General features: G+C 35.7%; 1 protein-coding gene across 1 annotated transcript in view; it reads left to right on the top strand.

Annotated features, from left to right (window-relative positions):
- REL (REL proto-oncogene, NF-kB subunit) overlaps positions 1-23,483 on the top strand; it is a 34,036-nt gene extending 10,553 nt beyond the window's left edge. Inside the window, exons 3-10 of the mRNA XM_065891348.1 lie at positions 1,963-2,111; positions 6,511-6,602; positions 18,636-18,776; positions 19,882-19,986; positions 20,097-20,309; positions 20,889-20,957; positions 21,467-21,538; positions 22,640-23,483. Of these exons, the coding sequence (XP_065747420.1) occupies positions 1,963-2,111; positions 6,511-6,602; positions 18,636-18,776; positions 19,882-19,986; positions 20,097-20,309; positions 20,889-20,957; positions 21,467-21,538; positions 22,640-23,430 (1,632 nt within the window). The 3' untranslated portion in view covers positions 23,431-23,483. The remainder of the gene's footprint in view (positions 1-1,962; positions 2,112-6,510; positions 6,603-18,635; positions 18,777-19,881; positions 19,987-20,096; positions 20,310-20,888; positions 20,958-21,466; positions 21,539-22,639) is intronic.
- Positions 23,484-25,506: the final 2,023 nt, after the last annotated feature.

Raw genomic sequence — 25,506 nt, 5'->3', positions numbered from 1 at the left:
TGTAAAAAGAACATTTTTTGTCTTTTTTTCCCCCTTACCTTTATTGCCTATCCCTGATACTCTGGGTTGCCTTGACTGATTTGAAATATTGTCACTTTTTAAATATAGTTTTTTCATATTAGCATAAATTTCAAAAGCAGTTTGACTTTGGTAATATACTATAATTATAAACTATACCATATTTGTATTTTATATTTATATGCATTTCCTTCAGTTTTTAATGATTTTTTTTTATTCTTTAAATGCCAGTTTAAAACCTTAATGGCAGAGTGGATTTTTGAAAAGTGTTATTCAATGTTTCATCAGCAGATCTGAATTCACTATTTTATAACTAGATTATTTACAGAGTTTACTCTATTGAACTTAAAGGAAATGCTAAGTTATATAACAAGCCAATGGCAAAATTACATATTGAATTACAAATTCCAATCTTCCATCACATTTTTTTGTTAGCAATATGGATTTGAGTTAGATCTAAGTCTTTTTATATAATGTTAAAATGGGAGAGGTGCTAATAAAAGGTAAATAAGAAAACAGTAATCTTCTATTCCTTTAAGAGTGAATTTTAGCTCTTCTCCATAATTCAGCTTATTCTATACATTCTCTTTAATATTTCTAAGGTCTATATCCTTACCATTCCAGTATGTTCTAAACAACTTTGCAGCTTGAGTTCTACATTAGTCTACCTTATGCTTTTTTCTTTTTTCTTTTTCTTTTGGCTGCACCACACAGCTTGCAGGATCTTAGTTCCCCAGCCAGGGATCGAACCTGTGCCTCTGCAATGGAAGCACAGAATCCTAACCACTGGACCGCCAGGGAATTCCCAGCCTTACACATTTAAGTTGTTACCTTCTCTTTTATTCAGAAAAGCAATAAATACTTTCTGGTTACTGTTCAAATTAAGTTTAAATTCAAAATTATGAATTTTAATGCCCTTTTACCTGTGAAACCACCTATTCTTACTTAACTGCCTTGTCATTTGTGCTTGCAAATTTGCTAGCTTCCAACCTAAACATTAACTCATCCCCATATGCTTCCTTCCTCTCCCATGTTTAACTCTTCTCTTCTTTCTCAGTGTTCTGTGTGAAAACTTAATTTTGCAAAACTCAACTTGATTTATTGCCTGTTATACAGTGAACACTTGCAGTATGCTTACTGATTAACAAATATTTTTGTAAAATGGAATGTAATGTATTAAGTAAAATGATCATATTTGTGTGGTATCATTCCCATTATGGCTTAAATATATACTTTTTTGTTTTTTGGCTGCATTGGGTCTTCATTGCTGTGTGTGGGCTTTCTCTAGTTGTGGCGAGTGAGGGCTACTCTTTGTTGCGGTGCATGGGCGTCTTATTGCCATGGCTTCTCTTGTGGAGCACAGGCTCTAGGTGCACCGGCTTCAGTAGTTGCAGCACGCGGGCTCAGTAGTTGTATCTTGCGGGCTCTAGAGCATAGCCTCAGTAGTTGTGGTGCACGGGCTTAGTTGCTCCGTGGCATGTGGGATCTTCCCAGACCAGGGCTCCAACCCGTGTCCCCTGCATTGGCAGGTGGATTCTTAGCCACTGTGCCACCAGGGAAGCCCTAAATATATACTTTGAAGGGATGTTTATGGTATGACAATGAATATAATGCATGGCATTCAGTGAATCAACATCTTAGAATTTCCTCATGCTCTGTGATAATATTTTGGTGTAATTTTACTTGTTTTCAAAGGAAAATAAGCAGAAATCAGATGATATGACCAATTGAATTAGGGCACAAAATAATATGCCAAGGAACTGAGAGGTAAAATTCTCCTCTACTGGTATTCTCTGTAAAGTTTCATCCAAACTGCAGTTGCCAGTCAATTGGACTTTATTTATCCAGTGCTAACTATATTATATAAATTGAACTCTCATTTTGTAGATCAGTTCTTAATGAGATGTATTTATGGATCATATATTTAATTTCCCCCCTTTTCAGATTATGAACTACTATGGAAAAGGAAAAGTGAGAATTACATTAGTAACAAAGAATATCCCACATAAACCTCATCCTCATGATTTAGTAGGAAAAGACTGCAGAGATGGCTACTATGAAGCAGAATTTGGACAAGAACGCAGACCTTTGTTGTAAGTACACAGTCACAGACATTTTTAGGAATAGGATAAGCATAGAATGAATGCTCTTGATTCCTATCCATGTACATCTGTTATTTTTTAGCAGAATAAACTAATTCCTCACTGTACTTCTATTTAGTATACATTTACATTTTCTTATCATTTGCATTGGAACTACCCTTTCATTCTTTATTAGTAGACACAGTCCATGCTGGTAGCAGGAATACTTCTTTATTGTAACTAAAAGTGAACAAACGTATTTTATGCTGCGATTTTCTTTCTTAGTTTGAACAACTTATGAAATATTTTCTTTCATAAATTTTTACTCTCTTTTCATTGATAGTTAACTTAAAAATTGCCAGATGTGAGAAAATCAACTGGAAAACTGGAATTATTATTTGAAAAGGGCAGTTATAAAATTAACATACAGCAATAGTTCTAAGATTTTTAAAAAAGTATGTAATACTTTGTGTTTGAGGCTGCTGGATGGATCCATTCATCCTATTGGTGAGAGTGTAAATAAATATAATCTTTCTGGTAGGCTTTTTAACAACTACATAGCAAAAGCCTGAAAAATATGAATGTCTCTTGAACTAGCAATTCTATTTCTAGGAATTTATCCTGAGGAAATAATTTCTAATTAAGCATGTTCAGAAATTTAGCTATAACGATGTTCATTGAAGCTTTGTTTGTGATGGCAAAAAGTTAGAAGCAATCCAGATAATAAACAATGGGGGATTAGTTAAATAAACTGGTATATCCATGCAGTGTACTCCTATGTAGCCTTAAAAATAACCTTGCAAATATGTCTTTGTATAGAATGATATTCCCAATATTTAGATAAATAAAATAGGGCTTTAAAACAATGTGTGATAAATAATTTTAAAAATTTTCATTTTATATTGGAGCATCGTTGATTAACAATGTTTTAGTTTCAGGTGTACGTGATAAATAATTTTTTCAAAAGTAAATGTGTACATATACATAGTAGTATAAACACTAAGGTATTGATAGTAGTTGTCTCTGGGTGGGAAGAATTGTGGGGTTTTATGTTCTTTTAACTGGTGTTTATTTTATAATTCATTTTTTGTAACGAACATGTGTTGCCTTTGAGGAAAAGTGAAACCAATTGCAACAGGAAAAGATTAGTAGCCTCCTTAAATACTAGCAGTAACCATTTAGAAAGTATACTTTAAAAATATTCCTCTTTCAGTAACAACACAAAACATAAACTATCTAGTTATACAAACTTGGCAAGAAGTATTTCCTGTTTATATTATTTGACCTCCCAATAGCATTTACATTGTAGATTACTCCTTTATTGGAACATTATTATTCCTTGATTTCTGATTTAGTGAGAACAAACCTTCCTGTTTTACTTCTTACTTCTCTGGCTGTTCTTTCTCAATCCTAGTTACAGGCAGTTAAATTTTTGGACTACCTAAATTATGTCCAGTGATGCCCAATAATGCCTGTTAGGGCTGTCCTACCCTTCCCCTCAATCCAAGATCCTGTTAAGGATCATACATTATTTTTAGGTGTCATGCTTATTTAGTCTCCTTTGATTTAGAACAGTTTCTTGGCCTTTGTTGGTCTTTCATGACATTAACATTTTTGAAGAGTTTAGGTTGTTTTGAAGAATGTTGTTCAATGTGGATTAGTCTGAATGGTTGCTCATGATTATGTCCATGTTACCATGAATAATAATTTCATGTTAACATGAAATATTTTGGATGAGAAATCTACAGAGGTGATGCTGTATTGTTCTCAAAATAATATTTTAGGAGACACCATATTAGTCTATATTAGTACTACTATATTTTCCCATTGGTGATATTAATTGGCATTCTGTTGTAAAGAACTTTTCCACCTTCCCCTACCTCAGTTGAAAAAATAACACTATAGACTCATGGATTCTTTTATTCAGTGTATTATAATTGAATGCTAGTCCATTACTAGCATTATTATTTTGATTTTCAAATTGACCCAAACTTGACCAAGGCAAGCCCCTTCAAACTGTTTCCTGTGTCCTTTTGACATGTCCCCATCTTTCTTCGAGCACTTCTTTACTTTCTGACACAGCGAAGTGTTCAAGACTTACTCGTACTTTTCTTGCCCAAGCCTTGAAATCTTCAGTTGTTTCTAAGGATCCCTGGTTTCTTTCAGTAGGGAATGGTAATAAGGGTGATTGCCTTTTTGACATATTCTCTTAAATAGCTCAAAAGCACCTCAAATAGAATATGCCCCAAACCTTGATCTTACCCTGATCATATATACCTCTTTCCTCTCAAAATTGGTCTTCCAGTGTACCTTGTTTTACTAGTTGCTGTAAAAGCCCCAAACATAGGTGTCATCCTTGACACCTCCTCACAGAGGTGCACATGTTGAATTCACTAACAGGTACCTCCTAAATAGGTCTTGAATCTATCCACTTCTCTCCATGACTCCATCACCAACATACTAATTGATCAACTCTCTCCTATCATAGGTTCCCGTGATATAATGTGTATCTCCTTTATAAAACTTGTCATGATTTCAGTTTAGCATCTTGGTGTGTGATTACTTCATGTCTGTTTCACTAGAAAAAAAGTTTCAGCAAACTTTTTCTGTAAAGGACCAGATAGTAAATATTTTAGGCTTTGCAGGCCCTGTGGTCTCTGCTGTACCTGCTCAATTCTGCTGTTGTGGCATGAAAGTACCTGTAGATAATATGCCAACAAATAAGTTTGTTCGAGTAAAACTTTATTTACAAGAACAGGTAGGTGGTGGGCCAGATTTAGTCCATGTGCTATAGTTTGCCAACCCCTGCTCTAGACTGTAAGCCCCATGAGAGGAGGGATTGTATACTTCCATTACTTACCAGAGTTTTTGGTACATAGTAGGAACCCCAGAACTTGTTGAATGACTATGAATGAATGAGTAATTGATTCAGATAATCTCTGTGATCCTCGGTTTCCTCATGTCAGAATTTCAGTGTGTGAATAGGAGTCAAATATGATTATTCAGAAGTAGTGTATAAATATATAAAAACAAAGAGTTCTTTAAAATCTTTTGTCAAAGAAAAAGTGAGAACCAACCTAAGAATCTTTCAAAGAAGTGGAATACTTTTGAGGAAGACAATCATGATTTCAGGGTTTCAAGAAAGGATTACAAGTTCAGGATGGACTTTTTAATTATTGGAGGCAGAAGAAGGAAATGTTAAAGATATTTTAGGTGCTAACAAAATCACAGGTGTGGTGAATGTGAAGAGCATGAACAATAAGACAACAGCGCATGGAGGGGGCAAACAGGGCAAGCGACCTCCTGGTGCAAAGGGCCATGTCAAGTTTGAACAAATAGTAATGTTAGTATAACCAAGTTTTGCTTCCTTATTCACACCCACCCAACTTTAATGATGTCATGGTTTTTCCATGTGGGAACAAGTATGACTGGTGGTGGTAGGGGAGTTCCCCCCACCATCATCTGTACTACACATATGCAAATTAGTAATATTTGTAGCAGTTGAGAAATTTTCCATAAATGACATTTTGAAACTTTTGTTAAATATTATTGTTGGTATTAAATATCTTTCTAATGAAAAAATATGTAGTTTGATGCTTTCTTATGATGAATGATTATTATAACTTCATATGATAAGGCACAAAACATATTCCACTGCTGCTGGCGGTGAAGTCATTTGAAGTCAAAAACCAGATGTCCATGGAGTGGAGAGGTTGAGGTGTAAGAGGATTAGCAGGCACTGTAGCAAACTGCAGAGCCCTGTATAAATGGGGCTGCAGGTGCTCAGCTCCAGCCAGGTGTTTCTGTGCCAATCTGCTGTTGCCAGACCTTTAAAATGTTCAAGAGAAGCCAGAAATCCAGAATGTTTATATGCAGTTACCTGGTTTTTAAATGTTGGTAGTCTACGCACATTTTTAAAAAATGTAGTCAACACTTTTATGAGCTCAGCAAAACTATATCTGTAGGTGTCAGCCTGTGGGCATCTTTTTACAACTTTTGCTTTACATTATCAAATGTACAGATTTTATTGATTTGATTATGAATTCGTTTGGGAGGTGAATTTTAGCTTTTTGGTGTTGCTTTCCTCTTAATCTTTGTCCACTTTGGTATATTTGATGCAGGAATATTAGTAAGATCTAACCATAAAATACTGTATGTAAAAGTGATGAAGTATACACTGCTTTTCTTTTAACAGTTCTCTTAGAAATATAGCCCCATTTTTTTATCCTCACATCTTTATCATAGCAATTGGAAATGTACTTCATGCTTTTAATATCTCCATCTGACATTATGATGACCTTTCAGTGCTGGTTATATGCTTGATTTTTGCAGTATCCTTTAATAAAACCTCATTTATGTGTCCTTGTATTCAGCTATAAGGAAATTTGAAAGTTCTGTGTTTTCCTTCTAGTTTTCAAAATTTGGGTATTCGATGTGTAAAAAAAAAAGAAGTAAAAGAAGCTATTATTTCAAGAATAAGGGCAGGAATCAATCCCTTCAATGGTAAGTATGTTTGATTTAATTATTTCTATTATTTGGATATTGACTTATTGTGATAAATGATTTCTATTTGTATCTTCAACCTGTGCTTTAAAAGCTGTCTTAAGTTCTGTGTTAACTTATATACTTGTCTTACACCTGTAAATGAGGATTGAAGTATATTTAAAATGCTTCAGTGTTGAAAAAAAAAATCTTACTCACACAAGGCTTTCTACTATCAGTGAAGAGTGTCATTGTTTTCTATAAGAAAACCCTCTCAAAAATATTCTGATTCTTTTGGAATGTGGCCTTCCTTTTGCCACTCCAGCAGACAATATATACTCCCCCCTCTGAATATTGAATAGGCACTGTGGTTATAAGGTATTGGAGTGCATTTAACTCAAGGGCATATTCAACAGTGAAACTTAAATTAATCCCAATGTGGAAGTAGTATAGAAATAGTAGAGGCTATACAAAATATTTTCATAGTATATTTGTGTGTACGGCTAGATATTTACTGTTCAGTGGATTTTGTTGGGGATGGCACTGTCTGGTGTAGCACCTGGTAATGGTACCACAATTGCTACAGAATAGGTGAGGGCTATATTTCTTGAATAGAAAAATGACTACCAAGCTGACGTCCTACACTACAGTGGTCTCCATTGTAAAGTCATCTGCAGCCACTTAAATATGCATAATTCAGGTATTGAACAACTATAAAATTTTCAAAGAATAGATTTCTTTGTCATATTTAAGATATCCTTATATTGTTAGTGTTTTTTGTGGATGTTTAAAAATAATTTCAGGGATATGATGATAATTTAAAGAATATCCTCATAGACAAGTAGTGTTTTTATGAATTATAAGGTCTGCATCTCTTTTCTCTAGGTCTTTATTTTTCATACTATTTAGTATAACACAAAAAGCAAAAGTTCCCTTCTTTCTCTTCAGTATTACTCACTGTAAGAGACTACTGTTAAATTTGATGTAAATTTTTCTAGAATTTTCTTTATACATGTGTCATGTATATATATACACACACATGTATTTTTTATACAAATGGAGTCATGTTACACTTCCTAATCTACTACTTCGTACTTTTCACTCAGGAATATATCTTAAACATCTTTCCATATTAGTACTTATAAATCTAGTTCACTTTTTAACAGTATTCTGTGGTTTGGGTAGGCTTTAATTTGTTTATTAGTCATCTATTAATAAACATTTAAGTTATTTTCAATTTACTAAAAAAAGTCCATTGAATATAGACTTTGAACTCTTGTGTGATATTTTTTTTTTTTTTTTTTTTTTTGCGGTACGCGGGCATCTCACTGTTGTGGCCTCTCCGTTGCGGAGCACAGGCTCCGGACGCACAGGCTCAGCGGCCATGGCGCACGGGCCCAGCCGCTCCGCAGCATGTGGGATCTTCCCGTACCGGGGCACGAACTCGTGTCCCCTGCATCGGCAGGCGGACTCTCAACCACTGCGCCACCAGGGAAGCCCGATATTTTTTAAAAAAATATATTTATTTATTTTTGGCTGTGTTGGGTCTTCGTTGCTGCGCGCGGGCTTTCTCTAGTTGCAGTGAGCAGGGGCTACTCTTCGTTGTGGTGTGTGGGCTTCTCATTGTGGTGGCTTCTCTCGTTGTGGAGCATCGGCTCTAGGCGCACAGGCTTCAGTAGTAGTGGCATGCAGGCTCAGTAGTTGTGGTGCATGGTCTTAGTTACTTAGTTGCTCTGCCGCATGTGGGATCTTCCCAGACCAGGGCTCAAACCTGTGTCCCCTGCATTGGCAGGCGGATTCTTAACCACTGGGTCACCAGGGAAGTCCCACTTGTGTGATTTTTTTTTTTCCTTAAATATTTTCTATGCCTTCATTTCCTTATTTATAAAGTGTAGCTAATAATAGTACCTACTTCATAGGTTGCTATAAGAATTAAATGAACTAAAATATGTAAAGCACTTATTATGTACTAGGAACTATTCTAAGTGCTGTATGAGTATATGTTATTAATATCATGCCTTGTTCTGGATTGGTAAAAACAAAAATCAGAAAACCCCCCAAACTTCCACAGATGGCCCATCTGCCTTTTGACTCCTGCATTTTCCTTTTTAATGCCCTTTCCACTGGAGTCAGGAGATCTGGATTTGAATTCCAGCATTGCCACTTGTACATGGTACGTGACTTAGGAAAGTTAAGTAACCAAAGCTTTGGTTTTCTCTTCTGTAAAGCAGAGATTAAATAAAATAGTGTACATAAAGTACTTAACATTTACTCCTTGACATACAAATAATACTTAATAAATGGTAGCTATTATTTATAATCTCCTTGTTTTATACTGCATTATCCCTGTTTCATACTATGCCTAGACTTGATGGCCACTTTAATTTAAAAGTTGGCCTTTTACTTTAGCAATAAATCAAAATTTTAAATGAGCATACTCTTGACCCAGAAATTTTCCACTTTTGAAAATTATCCTAAGGAAATAATACCTGGTGGAGCTAGAATTTGAAAACAGGTAGCCTGGCTCTCAGGCACATTGCTTTATCTCAACTATGCTTGTTGTATTAACTCCCCGCCCCCACCCATTAGAATAATATTAGAACAGTGCTTTAGCATATTATTGTGATTAAAAAGTTGCAATGGCTCCTTAAATAGTTTAAAAACGAAATGGCCCTAAATTGGAAATCTTCCACATGTAGCTCCAACATATCTTTCCTACCTTCTTGTCCACTGCTCCTCTTCATGAACCATTCTCTATTCCAGAAAAACTGTTTTGTTCATCTACCCTGACCATCTCTCAGTCGTCTCTGTTCTTCTCACTACCATTGTAGGAATGTAAGCTTACATCAGTTTTTAGCCTGGACTGTTATTGATAGCCTCTAAACTTGTGTTCCTGCCTCTATTCTAGATCACCCTCCAAGCAGTTTATACACTCTACATCCAAAAAGATTCTTCTGAAACCAATATGAATCAGTTCAGAACTCTGCTTATTATCCTTCAGTGACTCCACATCATCTTCACCAGTGACTCTCAATTTGAATGTGCATAGGAATCCCTTAGTACTTGCTAAAAATGTAGAATCCAGGCCACATTTCCCCTAATTTGATAGGTCTGATGTGGGGCCTTGGGCTCTGCATTTTAAGAAGCCTCTAGATCCATGTTTCTTAACTGCAACTTACAGTAGGAAATAGATTTTATTTGTCTACTCAATACATACACATGCACACATTCTTACTACATGCAGTATATTCTTACTACATGCAGTATACTCTAGTCCATTCCTTTCGATTTTTTTTTTAAAGCAAATGCATGTCCAACCCAGTAAATTAATTTTATGACCAATGGGTCCTAAACTCTTAGTACATGCAGTATGCTTTCTATTCTATTCAATTCCATTTCTTTTTTTTTTTTAAGGCAATGCTTAATGAAGCCACTGAATTAATTTTATGACCATTGGGTCTCAAACTACAATTTGAAAATCTCTGCCCTAGATGATTCTAATGCAAGTGATCCTGGACCACACTTTGAGAAACCCTGATATACTTACTAGATTCAGTTTCTCAAGCATGGCATTTAAAGCCCTTCATAATCTGATCCTTGTTTTCCATTCCAGCGTCATTTCTAGCTGTCATCCTCTGCCTCAACTTCCTGTCTGTCCTTCCCCTAGCACTGAGTGCACACATGCCATCTGAACTTTTGGCCATTCTGAATTACTTGTCATGTTAGAAGAGCCATATTTTTTCTTGCTACTGTGTTCTTATACGTGCAGTTCCTAGCATGAAATACCTTAATCTACATGGTGAATTCTTTCTGCTCATCCCTCAAGTTTAAGGGACACTTCTTTCAAGCTATCTGTGACCTTCTCAGAGCAAAGTATTCTGTTTTCCCAAAGTGCTGTACATATTCTAATATGGTTAATCCCCCTGAAAAAACTCAAAACCCTAAAAACTAATTAAAATAGTCTGAACTCAGCTATAGACCTTTCTTGGTTGTTTATTCTATGCTATTTTCAGGATATACTGGTAAATTCTACCACTTACGTAGGAATTTGTCAGAGCTGAACTGACACTTTTTTATAGATGTATCACTTAACACAGGAAAATTATACTGGTAAAGATAACAAGATACTAGCCGACTTTGTGTTATATCTTTATGATATATAGAAACAACGGAATTGGAAATGTTTAGCAGAATAGGGTCTACAAATTCTGGTCTATAGACTATCTCATTATGACAGTCTGTTCCCTAAAGATCAAATATGTGAAAATGCAAAGACTATTAAAAATTATTTTTACTTTGCATGTATCTAGGATGTTTTAAGGCGAGTCCTTATCTTTCTTGCCATTAGTTCTTTAAAACAGGAATTGTCTCTTGCAGATAGGGACATATAACAGTCAAGTAGTATTAAACTTGAGGCTTCATGTAAAATACCTGTTCAAATTATCTAATATGTGCTGAAGTCTAAATTGTGTGAGGAATTTATTTAAGGGCTCCATTATCAAATTTTAACAGTGTCCATTTAGCTGGCACCAAAAAAATGTCAGTTAGACTTCATAGGGGACTCTTACTGCAAAAGCAGGGAAAAAATTTTTAATTGTCACTTTCTAACTGTATTTAATGACATATAAGGAATTCTAATATTCAGTGATTAAAATCCATAAGATTTTTACAATAAAGTATTTGCAATTCTGTTTTATTAGTCACTTTAGTTTTTTTCCATGTACAGAGGACATTGAGTTGTTGTGAGAGCACAAAGGCTGTTTTGCAGTTGGGTTTGGGGGGATTATTTTATTTTGGTAGTCTGAAAGAGAATACAGTTTAAAAAGACAGGTAGTCTCTTAACAGATTCTTGTCTCTAAAAGTCTGGTTTGATACAAGAAAATAAGAGCCTTTCCTCACCACTTAAAACTTAAAGCCTAAACATCAAGAAGAAGAAAAAACTCTTGTGTACTTCATTGCAGTCATTTTAGAAAGCCTTCTTTATTATGCTGTGCAGAACTTGGGGCACTTTTATGCCTTCAGCATACTCCCATTTATAACACTTTTCATGTTACATTATGTAATTTTAGTTTATGCATCTGTTTCTCATCCAGACACTAATCTCACTAAGGGCAGGCTGTCTTTTCATATCTCTGTCTAGCATTTGTTTTAGCACATAATAGAAGCCCAATAAATATGTTGAAAGAATGAGTAATTAATGATAGACTGCTATGACCATTTACCTTTTGCCTGGCACACAAGCGCTTAAATGTTAGCTTTTATTATAACTATACATTTTAAGTAACAGAAATTAAAAGAATTATAACTAAACTTTGTTTTTTTCCCTTAAATAAGACATAGCTCTTAAAATTGCTAATCTATATACTGTACATTTTTGCCCTGTTACTTTTTAAATTTTAGTAATATTTAGCAATAATTAAAATTTTAGAAAAGTCACATCTCTAGAGCTAGTAGGTGTTATAATTGATTTAAAAATTTTAATCCCTACTTTGAAAACAAATAAATCATGATCATATCTTTTTGATAAAAATGAAATTCTTATTGCATATACACTGCTTTTAGGACTAAGGAGTGACATTTATTGCTAAAGATAGATTAAGGAGAATAATTGTTACCTTGTATGTATCTTTTTGATCACGTATAAAGGGAAATTTTAAACTAGTTTAAGAGAAATTTAAGAGAATTTGATTGGTCTCATGCTTTCTTTTGCTAGATTTTTCAACTATCATTTTTCACATTGCAGAATTTTTAAAATAAGACATTCTGTATCGTGCTATATATTTAAAAGCCTACTGCAGGCATTATCTAAGTGGAGGAAACATCCAAAGCATTCACTTTAAAGTTAGGAATGAGAAAAGGATGTGCACTCTTGCCACTTCTATTCCACATTGTACTGGAGATTGTAACCAGTGCACAGAGCTGATCAAAAATGAAGAAATAAAACTGTAATTATTGGAAGCTATTATTTACAGTGAAAACTCGAAAGGATATACAGATTATTAATATAATGTTTAAAAGGGTGAATGCATGTACAATTAACATACAAAATTCAGTTACATTTCTATACATCAGCAGCAAATAATTAAAGAAAATATTGTCAGAAAATATAAAATACCTAGCAACAACTCTAAGAAATGATGATCAAGATTTCTTTAGAGAAAATTATAAAATTTATTATGCGATAATAGAGAACACCTAAATAGATGGAGAGGTATATCATATTCTTTAATATCAATATTATAAACATTGCATTTTTTCCCAAATTGATATATGGGTTCAGTGAAATTCCAAACAACTCCCAACAAGATTTTTCACTAAAGTGATAAGATGATTCTGAACAGGAAAAGGAGGATAATTTATAGAGGAGGAATAGTGATGAAAAACTGGCCTTATCAGATATTAGGGTTTATTCTGAAGAAATACTTATGAGATATTAGGGTTTATTATGAATAAGTACTAATTAAGTAATATTGGGTTAACAATAGACAAATTGACCAGTGGAGTAAAATTGAGAGCCCAGAAACAGACTTAAGAAAATATGAAACTTTAGTAAATGACAGTGGTGGCATGTCAGATCAAGAGAAAGGGAGGAAATATTTGATAAGCAAAGCTGGAAAAATGATTAAGTTGGATTCCCTACCTCTCGCCATATATAAAAATCAGCTTTCAAATGGATTAAAGACTTTAATGTAAATCAACACTTAGAAAACTCTTAGTATAAAATATTGGTAAATAGATTTTAGTCCTTGGCTTATATAGAAAGACAAGACACAAAGTGTTTTCTATAAAACAGTTGATAAATTTGATGATGTTTAAAATTTCAGTTTACTGTATTTTTCAGTTCTAGAATTTTGTTTGGTTCCTTTTCCAATAGCTTCAAGTACTCTACTAAACTCTCAATATTGTCTTTAACTCCTTTCATTTATTAAGTGTAGTTATTTTAAATCATGTATCTGAAAACTTCATTGTTTGGAACCTTTGTGGTCTGTTTCTATAGTCTGTTGTTTTTCTTTTCTTTAAAAAAAAAATTATTTTGTCTCTTCTTATGCCTGCTTATTTAAAATAGAATACCAGTCATCCTATATGCAAAGTTGTTTAGGTCCAGGGTGTTTTCTCCCTTCAGAAGACCTTCTTGTGGTGGGTGGCTTGTCACACTAGCAGTCCCAGATCATCTAAAATTAGTGAATGATTTAGGTGAGGTCTGGTATCTCTGCATCCAGTTCACCCTTACTCCTAGGGTATAGCTCCTCCAGAGCCCCAACCAAAGCACTAGGCATTTATCAGTTTCTCCATCCTTAGCAGACCCTGAACTCCTTTATTTTTTGCCTGTAGTCTATTGAGAGTTCAATTCGATTTCTCATCCTCTTAGCTACCTCTTACAAAATTGGCAAGCTATATCTGGAAAAAAGAGTCCTCTTATTCTGAACTTACCTCTCTGGGTTTCTGTGATATTGTGATTTATAATAAATATATCTTCATTCCCATTCCTGGTTTATTAACAAGTCTATTTTTCTTTCATGTGCTATTTTAAAAGATTTTAAATAAACTTTTCTTGAGGTCTCATTTACATACAGTAGGATCCACCAGATATATGTAACACCACCACAATCAAGATAAGGAATATTTCTACTACCGCCACTATTAACTACAAAATTTCCTTGTCCACTTCCCGGTCAATTCCCTCTCCCATCTCTGGCTCCAGTCAGCTATTAATTTGCTTTCTGTTGCCATCAATTAATCTTTTCTAGAATTTTCATATAAATGGATCATGTGGTATATATTTTATATCTAGTTCCTTTTGTTCACATAATGTTTTCGAGATGCATACATTTTTGCGTATATATCCATAGTTCTTTTTTATTGTATAGCTGTCACAGTTTATCCATTCACATAGGTTTGTTTTTAAACTTGTCAGTTTATTTTTGTGTTTATTGATTACTCATCTTTGGAATTGGGAAACACTAATGTCTTCACCTCTAAATTTATAATGCTATAAAAAAATTATTTTGAAGAGGTAGATCTCTCATTGCATACCTAATTGTGCCAGGAGAGTATGCTGCTGTGGTACAGGTGTTTGTATCATAACATTTGACCTTTTAGTTGTACAAATATGTTTTTGTAGGCTCTTTGAAATGCTAGGCTTAAGATTGCTGACAATGGAATAATTTTTAATGTTGTGATAGCTACTGAGTGTAGTTTAAAAAAACAACAGTCAAAAGTACATATGGAGGTTCCTTAAAAAACTAAAAATAGAACTACCATATGACTCAGCAATCCCACTGCTGGGCATATACCCTGAGAAAACCATAATTCAAAATGAGTCATGTACCAAAATGTTAAGTATGGAAACACAAAAGGCCCCGAATAGCCAAAGCAATCTTGAGAACGAAAAACGGAGCTGGAGGAATCAGGCTCCCTGACTTCAGACTATACTACAAAGCTACAGTAATCAAGACAGTATGGTACTGGCACAAAAACAGAAATATAGATCAATGGAACAGGATAGAAAGCCCACAGATAAACCCACATACACATGGTCACCTTATCTTTGATAAAGGAGGCAGGAATGTACAGTGGAGAAAGGACAGCCTCTTCAATAAGTGGTGCTGGGAAAACTGGACAGGTACATGTAAAAGTATGAGATTAGAACACTCTCCCTAACACCATACACAAAAATAAGCTCAAAATGGATTAAAGACCTAAATGTAAGGCCAGAAACTATCAAACTCTTAGAGGAAAACATAGGCAGAACACTGTATGACATAAATCACAGCAAGATCCTTTTTGACCCACTTCCTAGAGAAATGGAAATAAAAATAAACAAATGGGGGCTTCCCTGGCGGCGCAGTGGTTGAGAGTCTGCCTGCTGATGCAGGGGACGCGGGTTCATGCCCCGGTCCGGGAGGGTCCCATGTGCCGCGGAGTGGCTGGGTCCGTGGGCCATGGCCACTGGGCCTGAGCATCTGGAGCCTGTGCTCCGCAGCGGAAGGGGCCATGGCAGTGAGAGGCCCACATACCACAAAAAAATTTTAAAAAAATAGAAAAATGGGACCTAATGAAACTTCAAAGCTTTTGCACAGAAAGGAAATCATAAACAAGACCAAAAGACAACCCTCAGAATGGGAGAAAATATTTGCAAATGAAGCAACTGACAAAGGATTAATCTCCAAAATTTACAAGCAGCTCATGCAGCTCAATAACAAAAAAACAAACAACCCAATCCAAAAATGGGCAGAAGACCTAAATAGACATTTCTCCAAAGAAGATATACAGATTGCCAACAAACACATGAAAGAATGCTCAACATCATTAATCATTAGAGAAATGCAAATTAAAACTACAATGAGATATCATCTCACACCAGTCAGAATGGCCATCATCAAAAAATCTAGAAACAATAAATTCTGGAGAGGGTGTGGAGAAAAGGGAACACTCTTGCACTGCTGGTGGGAATGTGAATTGGTACAGCCAGTATGGAGAACCGTATGGAGGTTCCTTAAAACACTACAAATAGAACTACCATATGACCCAGCAATCCCACTACTGGGCATATACCCTGAGAAAACCATAATTCAAAACTAGTCATGTACCAAAATGTTCATTGCAGCTCTATTTACAATAGCCAGGAGATGGAAGCAACCTAAGTGTCCATCATCAGATGAATGGATAAAGAAAATGTGGCACATATATACAATGGAATATTACTCAGCCATAAAAAGAAACGAAGTTGAGTTATTTGTAGTGAGGTGGATGGACCTAGAGTCTGTCATACAGAGTGAAGTAAGTCAGAAAGAGAAAGACAGATACCGTATGCTAACACATATATATGGAATCTAAGAAAAAAAAATGTCATGAAGAACCTAGGGATAAGATGGGAATAAAGACACAGACCTACTAGAGAATGGACTTGAGGATATGGGGAGGAGGAAGGGTAAGCTGTGACAAAGTGAGAGAGTGGCATGGACATATAAACACTACCAAATGTAAAATGGATAGCTAGTGGGAAGCAGCCGCATAGCACAGGGAGATTCGCTTGGTGCTTTGTGACCGCCTTGGGGGGGGATAAGGGAGGGTGGGAAGGAGGGAGACGCGAGAGGGAGGAGATATGGGAACAGATGTGTATGTGTAACTGATTCACTTTGTTATAAAGCAGAAACTAACACACCATTGTAAAGCAATTACACTCCAATAAAGATGTAAAAAAAAAAGATGTTAAAAGAAGATAAATAAATGTATTTATGTATGTATGTATGTATGTAATAGGACTAAATACTCCAAGTAAAAGATCAATATTATCAGACTAGATTTAAAAAAAAAAAAGGTACATTGTCATTTTTATTAGTTATTGCTAATTGTAAAGAATTGGGGTTTTGGCCTTCCCTGTTGGCGCAGTGGTTAAGAATCTGCCTGCCAATGCAGGGGACACGGGTTCGACCCCTGGTCTGGGAAGATCCCACATGCCGCAGAGCAGCTAAGCCTGTGTGCCACAACTACTGAGCCTGCGCTCTAGAGCCCACGAACCACTACTGAGCCCGCGTGCCACAACTACTGAAGCCCGCGTGCCTAGAGCCCATGCTCCACAACAAGAGAAGCCACTGAAATGAGAAACCCGCACACCGCAACGAAGAGTGGCCCCCACTCGCCGCAACTAGAGAAAGCCTGTGTGCAGCAACGAAAACCCAACACAGCCAAAAATAAATTAATTAAAAAAAAAAAGAATTGGGGTTTTAACTGTTTTCAAATTTAGTGTTTCAAATTTCAATACTTTCTGAAAAGTAAAAATGTTTGTATAATTTAATATGTGTATTTCTTGCTTTTTAAAAATAGGGCTATGTTAGTTATGGTTGATTGCTGCACCTTATAGTATCTTTGAAAAGGCAGTAATATTCTCCTTTGGAACTAGATTTCTTTTAAATAGCAATTTAACAAACTGTCATTATATTATATTCTGTAATAAAGAATGTTTAAAAACTTTTTTTTCAGAACTGTAAAATTTTCCTGCTGTAGCTTTTTTTTTTTTTTTATGCAAACCTAGTTTGCACATAAAATTTCTTATGGAAACTAGCTGACTTACATCCTCTAGTATCCTCTTGGTATTTAATCCCTAAAATATTGATCTAAGTTTTTGTAGATATTCCTGTGTATGTCATTTTTATGCAAAACATATGTAAAATTTTCTAATAGAGTTCAGTTTTTAAGAGCATAGGCTCTGGATTCAATGGCCTGAGTTTGAATTCTTCTGTGCCACTTCTTAGCTGTGAAATGTTGGACAAGTAATTTAATTTAATTTTTTTTTTTTAGTAAATTTATTTATTTTGGCTGTGTTGCTGCATGGAGTGTAATCTCTAGTTGTGGCGAGTGGAGGCTACTCTTCGTTGTGGTGCACGGGCTTCTCATTGCAATGGCTTCTCTTGTTGTGGAGCACAGGCTCTAGGCTCACGGGCTTCAGTAGTTGTGGCTCGCGGGCTCTAGAGCGCAGGCTCAGTAGTTGTGGCTCATGGGCTTAGTTGCTCCGCAGCATGTGGGGTCTCCCCAGACCAGGGATCGAACCTGTGTTTCTTGCATTGGCAGGCAGATTCTTAACCACTGCGCCACCTGGGAAGTCCCAATTTCATTTCTTTAAAATCAGTTCCTCATCTGTAAAATGGAGTAATTCTTATATAGATTTTGGAGATAATTTACAGAGTCCTTAATACATGACTGGACTAAATACATATTTGTTGAATTAATGAATGAATGCCTATTCTCTATTGTGTATAACCTGCAACCATTTTTGTAAAAATTTGATTTATGTCAAGTTTGGATTCTGCTCTAAATTTCACATGACTGGGGTAGTTACTGACCATGGTCATAACTTAACAAATTATGTTGGATAGTGACTATATGATGAAAAGGATAAAAGGCAGTCTTGAGATTATGTACCATTCTATTTTTGTTAGGACAGATTTGGATGCTACTAAAGGTTATAGGCTATATTGGGCAGGGAGGAGGACTTAGCAGGATTTTAGTTCTATGTGACTATTCTGTATTCTTAAAAAAATATATACTTTTCAGTCTCTGAGCAAGAGCTGCTTGATATTGAAGACTGTGACCTCAATGTGGTGAGATTATGTTTTCAAGTTTTCCTCCCTGACGAACGTGGTAATTTGACAACTGCTCTACGTCCTGTTGTCTCTAACCCAATTTATGACAACCGTAAGTAATTTATTTTCTTGTATTTGTAGCCTTAGCTCTTTAAAATGATTTTTTAAAGTGTTTTTGTAATTAGAAAAAGAGGGTTCATTATAGGAAAAATTCAAACATTACGGGGTAGATGTTATTTATCTGAAGTAGATAATGAGGAGAGTAAACCTCCTATACATCTCATCCTCCAAAGATATTTCACCGGCTTCTTCTTCATATATATATAAATACCTCGTTTCATCATCATCACCATCATTCACACAATATATTTTTGGCAACTTTTTGAAAAATCGTCATTGATTTTTTTTTTAACTTTTTTTTTTCTTCTCTTAGCAACATATCTTGAACCTCTTTACCTTTCAGGTACCTTATTCTTTTCGGTAGCTGCATATTTCCGTATATCATAATTTTACTAAATCATTACCCTATTACAAGACATTTGGTTTGTTTCCTTCTCAATTCCTCTTTTTGCTTTAGCAAATTGTTCTGCAGTAAATATCCCACATGTGCATATCTTGTGCAAATGTCTCTAGCATAAATTTGTAGAAGTAGAAATGTTGGCAAATGCTAGATCAAAGGATATGGATATTTATAGTGTTAAAAGATTATGAAATTGCCCTCAAATATTTGTGTGTTTGTATGCTCTTATATATGCACCCACCAGGTGTATGACTATACCAGTTTTACATGTAGAAGGATAGTGGGACATAGAACTATAAAGGTAAATCAGAATATCCTCATCATGGAGAGCTTTGAATGCCAGGGAATTACTGGAATAATGTTGACCAGATAATAGGAAGCATGAAAACTGCATTGCCACAGGGTTATGGTCATGATTTAAAAAGATTAATCTGATGACAATGTATAGGATGGATAGGACGAACCAGAATTTAGAAGCAAGGAGATTTAATTAGAGGACATGTCATTGCCTAGAAATGAAGTCATAACACTAAACCAGGGGACAGATGTGGATGATTAAGGTATTGAGTGCCCTTAATTTATTTATACTCTAAAGCTTTTATCTATCCTGTAAGTTGTTTTCCTAAAATTCTCCATCAGAAAGGAATAAGACATATTATGAAGGTAGCAACCCATTAAAAATATCCTTTATATTTAGGTGCTCCTAATACTGCAGAATTAAGGATTTGTCGTGTAAACAAGAACTGTGGAAGTGTCAGAGGAGGAGATGAAATATTTCTACTCTGTGACAAAGTTCAGAAAGGTATTTTTTTGTTGTTTTTTTGTTTGTTTCATTGAATTCAGAATATATTTTAGATTGATAGATACATTTTGCTTTCTTTTCCCATTGTTACTTGCTTTCGTATTCACTAGATGACATAGAAGTTCGGTTTGTGTTGAACGATTGGGAAGCAAAAGGTATCTTTTCACAAGCTGATGTACACCGTCAAGTAGCCATTGTTTTCAAGACTCCACCATATTGCAAAGCTATTACAGAGCCGGTAACAGTAAAAATGCAGTTGCGAAGACCTTCTGACCAGGAAGTTAGTGAATCTATGGATTTTAGATATCTGCCAGACGAAAAAGGTATGACTTTTTCATGGTAATATTTTATATATTTCTTGAAGTTAGTCCTGCTAAGAACATTTTCTTGTACGATACACTTGAATACAGTTGTGTTTATTCATAATTTATGTTTCTTTTCCTGAAAGTTTTTGGTTGATTTTTGACTGATCTTTGTGATCTTTGAATCTCTTCCTTAGGAAAGGTATCTGGAATAATTTCAAAGTATCTAAACTGTTTATCAAAATTTGTTTTACATTTGAGATTCTATTTTGGTCCCTATTGTGCCCTCTTGATAGATGGCATACTTGCCACTCAGAAAGTGGTCTCCATTTTGGTCCTTATCAGCCATTATTGCATTAATTGACATTGGTGACTTGTAGGTGTTATAAGAAAACAAGATGAATATTATAAACTATTTTTTACTAAGAAAAATATCCTTTATTACTGACTTAGGATGTAGTTTGTGACACTTATAAATCCATCTTATGTACATTTATTTAAAGCATTTTCTATGTAGGAGTAGAATATCTGTATATTTATTAAAGGAGAGGAAGCATAATCCCATGATGAATCATGTTTTCTCGGTTTCTTTCTAACCAGATACATATGGCAATAAAGCAAAGAAACAAAAAACAACTCTCCTTTTCCAGAAACTGTGGCAGGATTGTGGTAAGAATATTTTGTCATTGTTGTTTTTAACAAATTTATTTATTTATTTTTGGTTGCATTTGTCTTCGTTGCTGCCCACGGGCTTTCTCTAGTTGTGGCGAGTGGGGGCTACTCTTCGTTGCAATGCGAGGGCTTCTCATTGCAGTGGCTTCTCTTGTTGCAGAGCACAGCCTCTAGGTGCACGGGCTTCAGTAGTTGTGGCACGCAGGCTCAGTAGTTGTGGCTCGCGGGCTCTAGAGCGCAGGCTCCGTAGTCGTGGCGCATGGGCTTATTTCCTCCACGGCATGTGGGATCTTCCCAGACCAGGGCTTGAACCTCTGTCCCCTGCCTTGGCAGGTGGATTCTTCACCACCGCTCCACTAGGGAGGTCCCTGAACATTTTGGATTGATTTGTATTTAAGTAAATTTGTTTTGTTTTGTTTTGTTTTGCTTTATTCAGTTTTTCAAATTTTAACTGATATACTGTTGTTTTTCAAATTACATTTAATAATGGAAAAAATTTATCATAGGAGTTAATTTTCCTGAAAGACCTAGACCTAGTCCCCTAGGATCAACTGGAGAAGGAAGATTCATCAAAAAAGGTATTTTATTCCCTATAGAGTATTCCTTGTGATTAGAGAGACCAGTGCTTTGCACAGTATATTGGAATTCCATTCTTAGGAATGAAAACTGCCTCTTTGATTTATTCCACTCCTACATATTTTTTATGCTATGAATATTGAATGAATTGATCTCAGCTTCCAAAAGACCTGTTGGCAACTATGATTATGTTTTGGGGATTTATTGTTTGAGAAATTACATTTCATTCATATGGTGGTAATGTTACTAATTACAGTGTGTCATGGAAGAAATGATTTCGATCTGGCCAGTTGCCTATCTTTATTTATTTATTTGTAAAGTTTTACTGGAACACAGCTCATTTGATTGCATATTGTCTATGACTGCTTTTCTTGTACTATAGCAGCAGAGTTGAGTAGTTCCAACAGAGGCTGTATGGCCCACAAAGTCTAAAATATTTACTCTCTGGCCCTTTATAGAAAAAAAAGTTGCCAAATTCTGGTTTAGATCATTCAACCAGGGTTAATTAGAAGTCTTTTTTTCTTTTTACATTCTTAAATCAGAGCTTTTTCTTGGTTTAATATGTACAGCAGTCATATAACATGTAAATAAATACAGACTCCTTCATTTTTTTTCTGACTGGGAATTTTGTAGTACCTTAGAGTGAGTAGTATCTTAATATAGCTTGGAAATTTATGTAGATTTTTAAGTCATCCCTAATGAATGTTTCCTCCATCCCTCCATATTCTCCTAAAGAGGAGAATATGAAATAATTTTGAATATTTAGAGGCCCATTAACTGAAATTCTGATATTTATCTTTCACATTTCAAAAATACCTTTATAGGGACTCAGAAGCTAGATTTTCACATTTAACTGGAGTGAAATTTTCAATGCCAAAGTAACTTACCAAAATTATTTTATAGGTATTTGTAAAACAATTAGTATTAAAGAATTCAATTTTGGACTCGTAATAATTTTTAGTGCTATTTAACATTTCTATTTGAAGTGTTACATTGGTTTCCTTTAAAATTTTTTATGTGTTTATGTAATTTTAATTTAGAAGTAATGCTTTTTATAATTTTGTTCATTTCCGTTTTGTACAAATACATTTCCTCCCCCACAGAACCAATCTTGTTTTCACATGGTGCAGTTTTGACAGAAACGTCCGGGCCAGTTTCAAGTCAAGCAGAATCCTACTATTCCTCACCTGCGCCCATCTCCAGTGCATTGCCACATCATGCTTCGGCCATACCCCCAACGGTACCTCAGCCTTCTTCAAGCTGGTCATCAGTGGCCCACGCCACCTCACGTTCAGTCAATACAAATTCACTGAGTAGTTTTTCAACAGGGACACTATCCTCTAATTCACAAGTTATCCCACCATTCCTGGAAATGTCTGTTGTGAGTGATTTGAATGTGTCTAATGCTTGCATTTATAACAATACTGATGACATAGGCAGAATGGAAGCATCATCCATGTCACCAGCTGACTTATATGGTATTTCTGATGCCAGCATGCTGCCTAATTGCCCTGTGAACATGGTAACGCCCAGTAATGACAGCATGAGGGAGACTGATAATCCAAGACTTGTGAGCGTGAATCTTGAAAATCCTGCCTGTACTTCAATGTTAGACCCAAGAGACTTAAGGCAGCTCCATCAGATGTCCTCTTCCAGGATGTCAGCAGTCGCCAGTTCTAGTACTACTGCTTTTGTTTCACAGTCAGAGGCATTTGAGGGATCTGACTTTAATTGTGCAGATAACAGTATGATAAATGAGTCAGGACCATCAAACGGTACTGATCCAAACAGTCATAGTTTTGTTCAAAATAGTCAGTATTCAGGTATTGGCACTGTGCAGAATGAACAATTGAGTGACTCATTTGCATTCGAATTTTTTCAGGTTAACTTGTAAGATATAAATGGTGATTCAGGAATTAAATCCCTTTAAAGGTAACCCTTTTGATGTTACCTTTATAAATACAACATTATATATTTCTCTAAGACTATACTACAGTATATCGTGGACCCTTGAACAACACGGGTTTGAACTGTGCAGGCAGGTCCAGTTAATACTCACATTTTCTTCACTAAATATGTAGTGCAGTACTACACGACTTGAGGTTGGTTGAATTCATGGATGCAGAAGACATCCATGGAGACAGAGGGCCGACTGTACGGTTTTTGTTTTTTTTTTTGGCGGTACATGGGCCTCTCACTGTTGTGGCCTCTCCCATTGCGGAGCACAGGCTCTGGATGCGCAGGGTCAGCGGCCGTGGCTCATGGGCCCAGCCGCTCCGTGGCATGTGGGATCTTCCCGGACCGGGGCACGAACCCGTGTCCCCTGCATCGGCAGGCGGACTCTCAACCACTGCGCCACCAGGGAAGCCCGACTGTACAGTTTTAAACACAGAGTTTTCACTGCACGGAGCGTCTGCACCCCAACCCCCGTGTTGTTCAAGGGTCAACTGTAAGTATAACTTCAGGTATGTAGGGGATTCCTCTAACAGGCAATCTTGTCTTGGGAGCTTCTTGTTTTTCTGGCAGAGAATTTGTTGGGATATAAAAGATGAATGCTCAGTGCTTGAAGCTGCAGCTAAAAGAGACGGATGAACTCATTTCCCAACTTCAGGAAGAGTTAGAAAAAGTCCAGCATTTACAGAAGACTTTTGCTTCAAAAGTAGATAAATCCACACAGACTGAACTCCTAGGCTATGATGCATTGTGGAATCCTACATACAAAGAAAATTTATGTAAACCAGTGTATGATGAATCTGTGACATGTTAAATACTGAATAAAATCAATTTTTCCATTAAAAAAATCCAACTTTGGGTATGTAGAATACAAAGTTGGAAAGTCATAAAAGGAAAATTCCAAAATAGAAATTTAAAAGAGCTTTACTGTTTCTTCTTTTGAAACATGTGATCTGATACTGTGTGTGGTGGGAATTCTAGCATGAGAATCCTGCCACATTTTCCCAGGACAGACTGAGGAGAACATTAGAGCAAGGCTTCAGTTTTTCCAGCTACATCTTTTTATACTTCTTTTATAATGTATTAATGTATTCTTAGTTAAATGAATTAACTGATATTTGCTTTTAAGCAAATTTAAGGTAAAACCTGTAATGGCTATGTCATTGGAAAAATTAATTCCTTATTATTTTTGAGGCCAATGGGCCAAGGTGACCCCTAAGGGGTTTTCTGAGGCTTTCTGGAGTTTCTTAGATTTACATGTAAATCAAAATTTCTTTAAAATGTTAAGTTGGGCAGCAGGCAGTTGAAGTAAGCTTTCAAGGTATGGGAGTTCCCTACATTTTGAACTATTTAGATCCATACCTGTAAAATTGCTTATGATTTTAACTTTACATCCATGTTTTTAAGAGGAAGAAGTTTTCTTGGATCTGTCCTCTTTGTTATGTGTCCGAACTCACTGTGATCTCATCCAATTTCATGCTGTCAACTCCCAAATTTTACCCCTAGCTTAGACCCATCCCTTGAACTCCAGTCTTGGAGCTTATGTGTGTGTGTAAAACTGCTTATTTGACATCTCTACATAGAGATGTAATTAAAGCTCAAACTCAACACATCCAGAGCTGAGTTCTTGATCTTCCCTCCCAAACTTGCTTATCCTTCAGTCTTCCTCAACTCAATAAATGGCAATGCCATGTTTCCAGTTGCTCAGGTCCAAAACAATGGAGTCATCTTTGCTTCTTTTTTTTCTTTTATCTCTCATATCCAATCCATCAGCAAATCTGGTAGGCCCTACCTTCAAAATATATCTTAAGCTGCCCACCTCTTTTGACCTCTGATATTAACATCCTATTCCAGACCACCATCGTCTCTTGCATAGATTGAATTATAGCCTCCAAAAACTCTCTTCATACTTGTGCTCCTGCCATCTGTTCTCCCTGAAGTAGCCACAGTGATTATTTTTAAAAGAAATAAAATCATATTCACTTGCTCAAAACCATCCAGTGGCTCGCCATCTCAC

The sequence above is a fragment of the Phocoena phocoena genome, chromosome 14, assembly GCF_963924675.1.
Source record: "Phocoena phocoena chromosome 14, mPhoPho1.1, whole genome shotgun sequence".
In the NCBI taxonomy this organism is placed as follows: domain Eukaryota; kingdom Metazoa; phylum Chordata; class Mammalia; order Artiodactyla; family Phocoenidae; genus Phocoena; species Phocoena phocoena.
Note: the sequence above shows the minus strand (reverse complement) of the source record. Positions and strands in the feature narration are given on the sequence as shown.